The 14,713-nt window shown below is 40.4% G+C and overlaps 1 protein-coding gene across 1 annotated transcript; it reads right to left on the reverse strand.

The window, feature by feature from the left end:
- Positions 1–293: 293 nt before the first annotated feature.
- TPH1 (tryptophan hydroxylase 1) lies at positions 294–14,513 on the reverse strand. Its single transcript, XM_026850456.1, has 11 exons — positions 14,490–14,513; positions 11,186–11,323; positions 10,035–10,218; positions 8,541–8,641; positions 7,788–7,855; positions 6,092–6,288; positions 5,503–5,638; positions 4,869–4,995; positions 3,644–3,739; positions 2,944–3,077; positions 294–2,615 (listed from the first exon to the last, which is right to left on the reverse strand). The coding sequence occupies exons 2-11, from the start codon at positions 11,303–11,305 to the stop codon at positions 2,441–2,443; spliced, it is 1,338 nt and encodes a 445-aa protein (XP_026706257.1). The 5' UTR covers positions 11,306–11,323; positions 14,490–14,513; the 3' UTR covers positions 294–2,440.
- Between the last annotated feature and the right edge of the window lie 200 nt (positions 14,514–14,713).

A 14,713-nucleotide genomic window follows, 5' to 3' on the forward strand; every position in this document is an offset into this window, starting at 1 on the left:
GAGCGCTCCGGCGGCTCCGGCCGCCGCTGCCAGCACCCAGCGCCCGCGGGTGGCGGGGGAGCTCCCGCCGGGTCCCGTCCTCCGCGCTCAGCCCCCCCAGACACACAAGAGAAAGCCTTGGAAAAGTGCGGGGGAACCAAGTGACCCCTTGACTCAACACCCGCAGTCCGCACGGAACTAGGTCACTTGCGGCCTGCCTGAGCCCCCCTACAGACCAGGTGAACCCCTGGTCGGACGGCAGCGATTTCTCTTTATGGCTACGGTGCGGAAGTAAAGCGGGAATTTGCTTTTAATAATTACCGAGTCGTTTATTTCACTGGCATTCAGAGCTTCCACAATAGTTTAAAATATTTAAATTATTACTGTTCTACATAGCCAGAAGGTTTGGGTGCACGAAGCCAAACATACGCGTTGGAAATGCATCTTCTCTGTATTACTTTCAGCAGCTTACTTAATTTTTTGCTACACAAGTGCAAATAAAGACACAATTGCTGGTTTTCCAATGTATTCAAAATAGGTGCTAATTTACCAAGTATAAGGATTCCTACTTCAAATGTATACGTAGTTCAGACAAAGATTGGAAGTAACGCAGATCTATGTATGTTCCAACAACATAATAATCCCAACGTATTTTAAAATGCATCTGAATATTAACTGTTAACACAGAAGCAGACAAAGTAGAACCTCCCTTACTACTCACTAATAAGGTTTCTTCTTTAGAAAGACAAAGCTCCTAAAATATATTTTAAAGCATAATGTAAGCCATAAATATTGTAGACCGTATTTCTATGTCTTAGAAGTCCTTTAAAAAAAAAAAAGTTATAGTGGGTTAATAGTCACAGCAAAAAAGATCTAGACTAGATTTAAACAGTAAATATACTTGGAAAGATTGGGCCAACGATTGCTTATGGAGCAGATGTGGCCTAGTAGGAAGCATATGAAACTCAAACTGATTTCCTTTCAAGTTCTCAAAACCTGGGACTAGCATCTCCAGTGTATTTAAGATTTCAGTCCATTTTTTTCAGTGACCCTCCACAGCTGCAAATTCTGAATTTCCTGATAATTCTACCTGTGAAGAATCAGTATCTAGGATGGTATTAAATACACCCTGCACATCACAGACCTTCCATTCAAATGTGTCATCTCCTGTAGACACGTTCATTTCATCGCCAGTGTCAGCAGAAACCACAGTGGACACAGCTTTGTGCAGCTGCGTGGGATGCTGAAACTGTGGAGCCCTGAAACCTGGGAAGTTTGCTACAATGTGGTACAGACAATTCAGCAGGACACTGCTTCCCACCGCTTGTAAAGTGAGCTTTAGAATTAAATACACTTTTACACTTTATGCTACAAGGTAGTATGTTGCATTCATAGCCATAGAATTCCCGTGAACCACTTGAGCTTTTCACTTATTTGCTTGATAGGGAATGAAGGTGTTCAGGCCTAGTAAAGAAGAAACAAAATGCAGTTTGTACAACTTAATAAAGTGACCAAGCAATTAATAGGATACTTACTCTTACAAAAAGCAGACTAGACTATGAACTCCGGCTGTTATTTTAAACTCCGGTGTTCTTTTAGAACTGATGAAACTATTTGGAATATTAAATTGTAATTTGGAAATGGTTTTAGGCTTTATGCTAAGTCAGTACCCAATGGCTTGCTATATTTTTTGTTAAATAAATTAAATCAGGAAAAATGCAAATGGTATTTCTGTAAGGAAAGGTCTTCCTTCAGGTGCAGTAACCTGGACAGCAACAAAAAGCTTGAGCCTCTGAGCCGATAGCAAATCTTTTAAAATAAACAGAATTATGATTTCTGTATCTCTGCCTTATACTAGAAACATGACAAACACATTTGCAATTCTTTGGGGTCAAGAATGATCCCTTTGAAAGCCAGATTTGACTCCTCAATTTTATCATGGTGAACCTCCAGCTATTTGTGTCCTGACACCTGCATTGTAATCATTTGAGTTTTAAACTTAGTAGCACAGACTTAGAAGCACAGACTTAGAAGCACTGATTACTATAGCTTCTACGCTATAAAGTCTGCAATGCTGTAAAATCAGTAGCGTAGACTACTAGAGTCAGAAATAGACATTTCCCTGTGGTGAATTATTCCATTATTGCCTCATAAACCACCTTCTGCAGCATCTGATTCCAGCCCTGATCCACAGACCACACTTTTGCTCCAGTCTAGCAATTTCTCTACTCCCCCACTAGATTTTCAATGGCAGCTCCAGGCTTTTTTTAACTGAGGGGATGGGGGAATACATTCTGTAAGGGATTTTACACAAAGAAACACGATAAAGTTATTATCCTCATGGGCAATTCACTCTTCCATCTGTAAAGGAGAGAGTTCTGCATACAACACATTACATTTCTATAAAGAAATCAGTAGGGAAAAGTGAGTTGCCAAGTGCACCACACTGCTGACAGGGGTGTTAAACTTCCAGCTGCTTGCCCATCTTGCTGAGGGCATCACTGACAATGTCCAGCTCATGGCGTAGCTCATTTACCACACTGGCAATGCTCTTCATGTCCTTCAGGATCTGTACACTTTGAGTATATGGATTGTATTTCACACCAAATGGGCGCTTGATGGTTTTTGCAAACTCTCTATTCAAGTAAAAAAAAAAAAAAAAAAAAAAAAAAAAAAAAAAAAAGGAGGGGAGAGTTATAAACGAAATGCAAATTCATCCTTTGTACATAGTCATTATCAATAAACATTTTTCTAAACTACTTTCTTAAGGATAGTTATAAGTTTCAAGTAGCTCATCATCTTTCCCACCCAGTACATGGGAGATCGAGAAAATACTAATCTCAGCTTTCCAACCCCATGAAAGGTAATTGTAAAACCGTGATAAGAATAAAGGGTTTGGTGCTGCTACTGAGAGACATGTGAAATCAAATCTGTTTTTATAAAACAGAGGAAAAAAATCCGTACCTCATCTTTTCCTTTGCTTCTTCAAAACTTTCAGAAACAAAGTAAACCTCCTGGAAAGTTGTAATGAGGCATTCTTGCTTGCAAGTGACCTTTGGATCAAAAGGCTTGACTTTGGCACTGCCAGAGAGCGAGTGCTGGTAACATAATGCGTTACCATGTGTGACAGGAACATCACCACCCACAGAATCCACGAGGAAGGTGCCATGAGGTAGAGTGAACAAAAAAAGATTAAATGAGACCACATTTAGTGAATTGCCACTTGAAATTTTTTTCTGCAAATGAACGGTGGTTAAAGCTTAACAAATGGAAAAACTCTGAGCAGTCGTATTCTGCCAATCTGGGTCAAAAAAAGGATTCCTCAGAGATGAGCCTCATGTGTAAACAAGAGCAATAGTTTCAGAATCTGGTTAAACCAGCAAAGCTTTATTCTGAAAAGAGTTACTTGGAAGGTAATGTTAAGAAATACCAGTCATCTAATGCTTCCTGCAAAATATATGGTAGCTGCTCAGCATATACCCAAAAGCAGACTGTCCAGTAGTTACTACCACAGTGAATTTTCTTAAAGTCTAGTAGGTATCTAGGAGGGTTTTTAAAAAAAAAAAAAGTTTTTAGAATTATACTCAATAAAAAACAGGGTAAAACAGTGACAATAATAATCAGGTACAAAAAGAAGAGGTAAATCAGCAGTAGATATTCTTACCTTGAGCTCACTAATCGAAGAGAGCAAGCCAGCCCCATAAACTCGTAGCTGTCCCTCTTGCTTGCACAAGCCAAACTCTACGGTGAAGAAGTAGCACTGAAACAGAGAAGGGAGTAAAATAATTCAGCCTTCTGTAAAGATGCTGTGGGGAACTAGATGGGGGCATTTCTATTTGTAGGTAGTGTCAGACAGTTGCAAATATCAGACAGTCATTAGCTGGTTATCCTTCTCCAATATTTAAAGAGGAGGGAAGACAAAATGTAAGGGTGAAGAACCACAGGATTGCATGTTTGTCATAAGAAAGACTGATATTGTAGCTCACCCAGCTAAGCTAGAAGCTGTTAATGTCAGTAGGAACACTGAGATGTAAATCTGTTTTGAGAAATACTGTCATGACATGACAGCTTCAGCTTAAAAGAAACACTGGATAGAGAAGGTCTCTGTGACTCAGTCAAAACATCAGCCCACTACAGTTTGTTTCTCTTTTGCTTAGTGGATTGTAAAATTAAAGATATTTAGCTTGCTGGATTTTGGGATATCTGCAAGTATATGGGAAGGAACGTTATTTTCATAGATGGCTTAGTTCTGCTCCCACTGAAGGCAGTAGATATTTTACCACTAGCTATACCAGGTGGGGGAAAAATTGTTTTTTAAAATCAGCAAACCAGTTATTTCATAACCGGCATAAATTTTGTTTCATCCAAATTTAATTTTCATCTTAAAATATATTTACCAAATCATCTAGAAACTGATATCCAGGAAATAAGATTAATTTATAATATTTGAATTTCCTGGCTGAAAAGTATCTAATGCTAGCATTCACCACATTCAATGAAAACACCATATCACTGACATTCATTCTACACATTAAAGAAATAGATTGCTTTTAAAATCATTGAATCATGCTACCAGAAGTAAGAAGATTTTGCCTGTAAAGAACAGATTGTAGAATTTCAATCTGGAAGAACTGATCTACCCCTAGAAGTTGCACCCTTACTTGACAGCCAAGTGAAGAAAAATACCAATCATATCAACCTTAAAATGTATTTTTTTCCTAGCATGGAAAATTGTTATACGCCCTAAAAGCCAAGGACCAGTGAAACACTTAAGTCTAGCAGCTGATGTGGCTAATGTTGACATAAAGCTCCAAATTTATATCATGGAGTGGGATCAGGCTAGTAAAGCACGAAGCTTTCAACAGGATCACCAGCATACAAACACTCACTGTTGCCAGTTTTTGGACAGCCTCATCTGATGCGCCAAGTGATGCAAGACCAATTTCCTGGGAGAACTGAGCAAAACTGGGTTCAGCCAAAAGAGGGACATGCCCTAGGAGCTCATGGCAGGTATCGCTGGGAAAAGAAACAAAACAAGAAATCTCATTATCTGTTTTTCTGGTAGAGTGAACAAGCAGCACCACTGAACAATGTCTTGAGTTGAATTATTTAATATCCAAAAGACAGGAAAGTGTCCACCATTTTTAGCTGAAAGCAACTGAGCAGGTCATACCTCTTCTATTTAAGTACATAAACTCAGATTTTCAAATTAAGCTGCCTAAAATTAAGGGTCTGAGCTCCACATTTATGAGGCAACCAAACATTAAACTAACTCTGCACACAAAGATCTCAGCAAGAGCTCTCCAACTACATGCTCTACTTTTGAAAATCCTGCATTTATTGTATGAAGGTGGCACTTGAGCATGCTAAAACTTCATTACATTCAGCTTGAAGGCTGAGTCTTCAGCACCTTAAAAATAAGTTTTCTTGCTGGTGTTCTTGAATAGCTTTTAAGTAGCTTGACTCTGGGCAGTGAGATTTAAAACTCTCTCCTAAATTCTACCCCAAGATTAAATGACTCACGGCTCTGGTGTATAGAGAGGGTCCGAGCTGTGTCTAACATACTGAGTGCAGTGAAATACTCTGAATGCTAATCCTGCCAAGAAGTCTCTGGGTGACAGATAGCCAGCAACGGGGCGAATGGTGAAACCTGTGCGCTCTGAAAAGGAACAGAGAAATTGTACATTAGTTTAGTGTAGAACTGCACAATGTTGTCACCTTTCCTGTTACAACTGGAGCAAAAGCCACAGCACTACCCTGGCTCAAGAGCACATGGGAAATTCAGGCATGATTAGAAAAATTAGACCTAAGTTTGAGAATGACCAACATTTAGTAAAAATGTCCCTACCTGTGTGAGTGGATTTCCTATGATTTCATGCCTAGAGCTAACATAATACAGCTAGGTATTTCTTTAGCCAACTCTAACAGTCTTTTCAGAGGTAGCATGGCCCCTCAAACATTACTGTTTGTATATATTCAAGAAACAGTATATTAAAACATGGATGGCCAAAAGAGCTCTTAAAGGACCAGAATGAATACCAGCAAAAGTGACCAAGGATGTGATTTCCAATGGACCTTAGTTGCTTTCTCTATAAGAAAATTAGCTCGTTACCTTTCAGGAAGCGGGACACATCTTCCAACTGGGGGATATTGTCTTCCCTGTACCCACAGTATTTGGTGAGCAAGGGCAAGTTTTTAAGGTACTCTCTGCAGGCATGAGTTGGGTAAAGCTTGTTAAGCTCTCGGTACACAGTTCCCCAAGTCTTGATCTCCTCCTCAGTGAATTCAATCTTGGGAATCGGGTCACCACTACAAGGAGAAGAGGGAGAAAGAACATGCCTTGTTAAATGGCTAATAATGGATGACTCATTTGCCTACTATTATTATTCAACATCTATACGGCTGTGACACCTGGTCAGGTGCATTAGGCACTGTCAAATATACCGTGAGATCTGGTCTATGCCCTGGGGAGCTTTTAGTCTAAGGGCTTGCTCTGTTCTCTGCCTAAATCCTTGCATTGACCTCACTGGAGCCTGAAAGCTTCAGTTCTGTAAGCAGCTGCTTAGGTGTTTAATGCTGAGAGTAACATTTAAAATACCTGCATATCCTTTACAGTTTCAGGAGCTGCAAACACATCCTTTTTCCCTGTTGGACTTTCCTGTCTGCAATTATTCTCCATTACCTTTTTGATTTGTTTTGGAAAAAGAGAATTCCCTAAATTAACAACACATTGCATGGAAGCAGCTAAATATACACATTAGGTAAAAATCACACTTCTATGCATAGGAGACAGGCATCTGTCTGAACATATTAGTTGTAGTCTATATCTCCTATTTAGCCCTCAGGATCTTGATTAAAGTGGATTATAGCAAGGGTGTGACCTAAAGCCCACTAAATGCAATGGGAGTGTTACACTGAGCTTCCACTGCCAGCCAGGTAACCAGCATGGCAAATGCTTTCCCTAGGGAATCTGTTAACAACACACTAACAGTAACCAGCTCTGTGCTGTGGTAACCAGTTGCATTAACACACAGTGCAACAGAGCTCTAGAGACCCACCATCTCTAGGTCATTTCCAATTGAGGAACCTGACATCTTAATTCAAGCAGGCAACAGCAACATGAAAATCATGTTTAGAATTTACAGCACTGGGCTAAGAAACTCTTACTGCTTTAAGAGCTCCCTCCCCCAATCAGCATCTCTAAAGACATAAGCTCTTTGAATTTCTTTTCACAGAAAACTTCTTATCTACACATCACATTCACTAGTTTGAACCAGGAAAGAACATTCAAGTATTAACACTTTCCCAGATAGCTTACACTCAGTGGTGAATGGGCTATATACTGGGTTGTGACTCCCCTCTCCCTCCTTGGTGGAGGAGACCAACCTGCCCTAGTAAAGTCAGCACGTCCTGGCACAAGCAGCTGTGCAACACGTGTTGTCCACCCTCTTCCTTTGTGGCACCTATTTCCAGAGAAGTGGGGAGGGACCGCAGAATCCAAATGCACCATGCTGCAGGAAGGCCACGCTGGCATCACTGCCCATCTGAGGATCAGCACTGCTGCAGACACCATAACAGCCAAGCAACCACGGCCTCAGACAGATCAGAGGCCCACAGAGCTGTAAGATGGCCTAGATCTATCTTCTAATCTTGTCTTACATCTCCCCTCCTTTTACCCCTCCAGCTCTGATGCCTGAGCCAAGCATATCTCAATGAGATCAGAGCCCAGAGAAGGTGAGCTCCTGCCAGCCCACTCTGGTGTTATTTCAAGGCACCCAGAAGGCTTATTCTGCAAGAAGTCAACTTACTGTTTGTAGTTCATAGCCAGGTCTGCAAAATACTTTCGCCTCTTGCGATAGACATTGTCTTTGAAACCCTGTCAGGAGGAAGGAGAAAAAGCTAAATGTGTTTCCAAGCTGTAGTAAATAAATTAATTTAAAACAGGGCGCTTGAAATTTCTTCAGTTGGGAAATATAAAAGTATGCTGTGTAAATGAGAGGACAGGGCACGAACTTCACAGCTGTAGTCTGAAATGTTCGATAACTGTGAACTAAGCCAATACTCCAATTCAAAGCAAGAGTCAGTAGGTTTATGCATGCAACTCTGTATTCAGTATGCAAGGATTCATTTTAGTCATATCAGTATTTATACAAACTTTGTTACTTGCTTGATTATTCTAAATTACAGAACAAATTGCCCATTTACACTGTCCAAGTACCAATTTGTTGGCTCCAATTATAGTAAGGAAGAAAGAAAGAGAAGGAACCAAACCTGAGTCACAATAGCTTTTTTTTTTAATTATTTGTATGAGACCACTCGGGGCCCAGACCTGGAGCCCTTGCACAACAAGTAAGTCTTGTAGAAAGGCACAGGAGCTGAATTCAGTGACAGCCTTGCCTGAACTAGGAAAAAGTGTGAAACCCCCAAGAGAAGGTGCTCAGACCCACAGAGACACTGTTGAGGGGAAGGAGAGGGAGGACGAAACGCTGCAATTTTTAAAAGTAAGCTCCACAAAGCATGTTTTCACTAAGAATAAGGTATAGGGAGGAAAAAATACTTACTGGATGGTCAGCATCCAAATCGGACCCATACATCAGCACTCTGTTTGCACACTTATCCAAATCTGAGATCTTCTTTGGAAACCAGGGAACATTCTCCATGTCTAGGGAACGCATGGAATCCACAAAGTTATTAATAACGCCGAGCATGCTGAGGGAGGAAACGCTACTTTCAAGTATGGCTATGGCGGTTACAAGCAAAATCTATAAATTAAAAGGGCATGAATAAGACAAGGGAGTTCACTGCCTATCTGGCACCAGCCTACAGCTCACACTTCCTCCTCTGTCACTGCCACCGTCTGCCTTCTGAGCACAGCCAGCTCCAGAGCATCCAGGGGAGGAAACAGTTAATATGGGGTTTCTGTGGCCCTTAACTGTCATTACAGTTAAAGGAGCATCTAGAGGCTCCCACTGAGACATGGCCTCCTTGTTGGAACTGCTGTGAATCTTCTAGGATACAAAGTGTGCAAGAGTAGAGAAGTGACTTGCCTGCGGTCCCCAGGCAGAGTGGGAGTGGGTTTGAGTCCTCCCATCCTGCTTCACTGACCATGGGAAATAAACATTGTTCTGTGGTTATGTACCTCAGAAGCATTCAGCTTTGCTGATGAGTTTGTGAGGGAAAAGGAGAAGGAGGCCCTGCAGCTTTACAGCCTTTTAGAGATGCTTCATTACAGTTTTCCTACTGACTACTTCTTTTATAGCCTAAGAGAGATTTTAACAAAGCTCTTGGCATGGCTTCTCTGCCCCGATGCTCTTCAATTTTCTTAAAAAGGTTTGAGGGAGTGTTTAGATTGAAATTCCCTTTACTTAGGGCTAAAGCAAACTATATTTATCCAAGAACACCAGGTCTCACCTTCCCCTACCTACCAGCCTGTGCCAAACACAGTGGCTGAGAAATATATGGGACAGACTTCCTGATGCCCTGAACTTCAGGCACCTCTTTAACTAGAAGCAAAGGTAAACAGGATGTGAAGCATCCTAAAGTTAAAAGGCACCTCTTCCACATTAATACAAGTAACCAGTTATGATGAAAAGTGCTTAAGAAAAATTTAAATCACGAGTGACATGAGGAAATAGCAGAACCCATCTCCCGTTCTCACCAATGTCTGAACTGAACCGGGATCTGTCAGTATTATACCTCTGTCACCATGGTGTAGAGTCACTAGCCAAGCCCTGCATTCAGACTTTGCCTACGTGCTGGCCTGCGGTGGCCTGCACGGGTGCTGGAACTCCCATCAATGCAAGTTGTGCTGTACTGGGAAGGGATGGGAGCACAGATAATGAACAACTTGCACCCGCCTGAAACAGCCTGTATTCCTCCTAGGTGACACCAGCCAACACAGCCTACTCATACTGACCAAATTCACAATACAGAAGCATAAACATGGTAGCTACTGATTGAAAACACTACACAAATACAATTGTGGACACCACAAAAAGATTTCAAACCAACACCCTGAAAACTGCATTTTCAACAGAACTGCATTCTGTACTTACCATCTTCCTGGACGTTGAAATGCTCTGTCGGGTTCATAGAGACAACGTTGACATGAGATTTCAGGAGGTGGAAAATCTCATTCAGTTGTTCCCTGTTACTGTCACAGTCCACAAAGATCTCAAACTCAGAATTTCGTCTCTTGGACTTCCGTGACTCAATGTGTACCAGATTTACATGCTTCTCCTGTTTTATAAGAAGTAATGTTTTCAAACAGACTGCCTAAAAGCAGTTTAAACACTAAAATTTGTTTTTTGAATTAATAGTCTACAGCCATGGATTATTCACAGCCTTTGTGAAGCTATTTTAGTTAACTGGATCTCTTGACAAAATTTTCCTTATTGGAAGGGGGGAAATAGTTTGATTTTAAAAAACCTCCCATTCAGAAGAAAATGAAAGAGAACCTGTGTCTTTCGATTTCATTCAGGAAGCACAGAAAGGCACAGTCAGGAGGTTTAAATTCATAGACCTTTTTCTTTCATCCCTCCCATAGGAAGCTGATTAGCAACTGGGTCTGGGGAAATTCAGCAAAATGCCAATCAAGTCACCATGTAATTACCTCACAAGCAAGCAAGGCATTTAAAAGCAGTCATTTTCAGGGTGTAAATTTAACTTTTCTTTTATTTGAAAAATTATTTAATCATGTGTCTTATATGAGGAACACAGAGAAAACCCCAGGCTAAGACACGCAGGGTCGGATGGCAGTAGCACTGCGCATATGCCTTGCAGTGGAAGGAATGCAGGTGGGCAATGGCAGTTCCTCTGTCACCCTCAGTCTGGCTAGCCAGGGTGACAAGGGCACTGGACTCAACTCGGCACGGGTCAGCACCTCAAGAGTCTACCTGCCATCAGCAGGAGCTCCAGACCCACCTCTTATATGCAGTAAAAACAATATCCTCTTTCGTGGGGGGAAAAGACAAAACTCTCTCAAACTTTAGTCAGTGCAGATGATACATTTTGTGAAGATTTTTAGCCAACCGGCATCTAATTTCTGAGGCATAAATTTGCCTTTGTGGGTAATTTCGGATGCAAAGTGGGAGCCAGGTTAGGAATCACATTCTTAATAAATTGATGTAATTAATTCTGATGTGTCCAAAACTTTCCGTACAATTTAAAAATACAGAGCTGCTGTAGCAATGCGATCACTACATACCTGAAAGAGTTTTAATGCTTTTACAAGTCCTCCGACTTCATTCTTCAAGGAAAAAATGATGGCTGTTCTTCCTCTTTCAGATGCATGGTCTTCATTCTCTTTATTATCTTCAATCATCATGTAATTTGATTTATTTAACTAAATGCAAACAAAAAGGGTTTTTTGAATGGATAATAGTGCAGAAAGTGTGAAGTTTTACGTTTCTGTAAGATTGTGTAATATTGTGCTTTGATCCACCACAAATGGAAAGCTAACAACTAAATTATTACACGGTAACAGGCATAAAGTTAGGCACACATAGAATCTGTGAGAGCTGAGGATAAAATACTGAGATTTCTTTTTTCAGTTGAATGATTTTACAGACATCTTTAGTCATTCTCCAGGATGCAGAAAACATTTCAAAGTTATAGGTTATAATTAGTATTGGTATTTTATGGGGAGGAGTTATAAGATGTCAACAGAAATAATAAAGTTGAACAAAGTACTTGTTAGCAAATTCGGTGAACATTGGTAAAGGGAATAATCCAAACCCCACTGGATAAAGGTAGAAAAAGATGAATGAGGATTTAGTAAATCATTGCCTTTCCCTTGCTACATAACTGTAAAGCACTGCTTTTACAGAGAAAGGAGACAAAACCTAGGGAGTTAAAATATCACACTGACCGGAATCTGTTGACTATAGAGACAGAACCACCTGTCAAGACCCCTAATTCACATGCCAAACCTTTATCATAATCACACAGATCACACACTAAAAATTTTCAGACGTTCAACACTGTAGGACATGTGGGTTTGTACCTCTACTAGTGATCACATTCCTGACCATGTTGAAATCAGTCGATATCACAGACCGTATTCTCAGATACCTATAGCCAAGCCATAAATAGAGATAATACTGAAACTGTTAAGAATGTGGAAAATGCAAAGTAAAGAAAAAATACAACGTTTACAAGCAGAGGCTGTGTCTCATATGTCTTCAAATCTTGCAAAAAGAAACAAAAAAGGTTAAGTTTGTGAAGGAGCCAGTGAGAAAGAGGAGAGGAACAATGAAGGCACAATATTTTATTTGGAATTATATTTTGATCTGACACAGCTTTTAAAAATATGATGATTTGATGACATTTTCATGGATGGAAAGAGCAAAAACAAAAATGCAGCAGTTCTGTTGATTCCCGTCTACAGTCTCTCCAACTCTAACCTCTTTAAAATGGCTAATGCTGAACAGCTAAGTATTTCTATCTATAATAGATAGATTTAAAAATAAAACCCAGGTTTTACTTATCTTTTATTAAAATGTTCCCATGTGGCGTCCACATTAAGAAGGTAATCTGCCTAACAAAATAATGAAATTAGTTTTAATTTAAATCGAATGGTTTACAACAAGGCAGATATTTGATGCTGCTCTAAGAAAGGTTTCAAGCAGGTTCCTAGACATGAGCTCTTCAGGGCGTCGGGGTGGTATCCCATGGAAGAGGTCTTGCTCCAAGGTTACTGATGCTAGTGAAAATACCTGAATTTCTGAGCGGCTCCCCACCTCTAATGAGTCGTCACTATATGATGAGCCTGGACAACACTGTTTCTGATCCAGCAAAGCCACTCCATCAGCTTGAGCCCAGGCATCAAATTCTCTGCTGCAAGTAGATGACAGGGGCCAATCCAGGTTCTGCTGAGCAGCACTTCAGGTCTCGCAGCTCGCTTCAGCAAGCATCAGACCAGGATCACAAGAGCCAGGGACAGGCACTGAGCAAGGGTGCTTCAAACAGAAAAGAAGCAGCTAATAACTCCACAATTCCATATAGGCTATTGGCTGTTTCCTCAAGTGCAGAGGTCGCCAGTCATGTGAGCCAAATCCTATTCCTGCAATACTGCTGTAGAAGCAGCTGGATGCAAAGAAGTCTCCATTACAAATAGAGTTTGATGGTGGTCTCTGCAGGCAAAAATTGTTGGGATGCTTTATGTACATGGCTTATAGGCAGCATGTTGGCTTGATTCCACATTCAGGATCATTGACTTAAAACAAGATCAGCTTATGAGATTTGGCGTAGTTGCATGCAATATAATAAGATGCATGACGAGGACAAACCATATGCATTGAAGACTAATGGTCTTATTTTGTACTTTGTTAGTTCAACTAACATTGTGTTTAGGATCAGGTAACAACATTTATAAAGTAATATGTTTAAGGGAACAATGAAGAAAACACAACAAAACACAGCGTGTTCTTACATTAAGTTCCAAAAATGACTTCTAGTTTAGAAAATTTGAAAAAGTTGCAGAAGAGCAATTCAGATACCTCCACAGCCAAACGCACACCACTTAAATCTTTGACCCTAAACCAACATTAATCTTTTGCTTTCAATTAAAAAACAGACTGAAAACAGGTCTATGTTAATGCAGCAACTATTTTGGTGCAATACAAGAGAAAAATGGTAACGCAAAAACAATTCCTCTCCCCCAACAGCTGCACCTTCACTTTCATTTTATTCTGTATCAGTAACTCAGCTCTAATCAAATCTGACACTTTTCCTTGAGCTTTCTGGAGGGTGAGAGGGGAATTAATATTGCATTGATGCTTGTTATTAATTGTGCAAATCATTAACTGACTTGCCATCAATCTGACTCAAGCCTTAATTAAAATTACACAAGCACAGGGATACTCCAAAGCCCTTATTTAGATAGATATCTTTGTGCCTTCTGGTTAAAGATCACTCCTTTTGGAGCCCATAGCAATTAGCTTCCCTTTCGCCACCTCCCCAAAGAATATTCTCTGCGAGACAGATATTTTGTGCATATTTTGTATTTTATTTTGTGCTTTATATTAATGGATAGCCAAGATTTTAAATTATCCGAACATACTCATCTAAAGGAAATTAAATTTTAGAGCTGTAAATTGAAAAAGTCTTTTTAAAGATTTGATACAGATTGCCATTAACTGTACTTGATAAAAAGCCTTTTTTACATCCTCCTCCCTCTTTAAGTCTCTGCTTACTTTCTCACTGTCCTTTTGACACAGTTCTTATAGTAGGGAAGGCTGAAGACATGATCTTATGAATGACCACGACCAGGTGCTACATTACAGGGAAATTTTTCAGCCACACCAAAGGTCTTCCTTAGATTTACTTCTCAGACACCAAACCAAAAGCTGTGCTGAATGGTTTATTCGGCTTCCAGATATCTGAGGCATATGGCAAAACACATTTTTGTCAAGCTTTACTATGCTATAGTCAACATTCTTGTTCTCACAAGGAATTTTACTGACTTTATAAACCACACACCATCAGTAACACATACGCACTGATTTTACCTGATCTGTGATGTACTGAGCATATTCCCACCATAACATGAAATAACCCATGAGTGGATTTTTCTGGGCTACATCACGCCCTCTTTCTCCTAAGCAACAAGTGCACCACAAGTTACTTTTGTTCTGCCTTCATTTCATCCGCTCGCATTTGAGTTTCACCCCATTTTTTCCCCCCTTCTGCCCAGAAGCAGCCGCCCAACCAGTGCCAACCCCAGCCCCGGTCC

Source organism: Athene cunicularia (assembly GCF_003259725.1).
Source record: "Athene cunicularia isolate RWA chromosome 5 unlocalized genomic scaffold, athCun1 chr5_part2, whole genome shotgun sequence".
Lineage (NCBI taxonomy): Eukaryota > Metazoa > Chordata > Aves > Strigiformes > Strigidae > Athene > Athene cunicularia.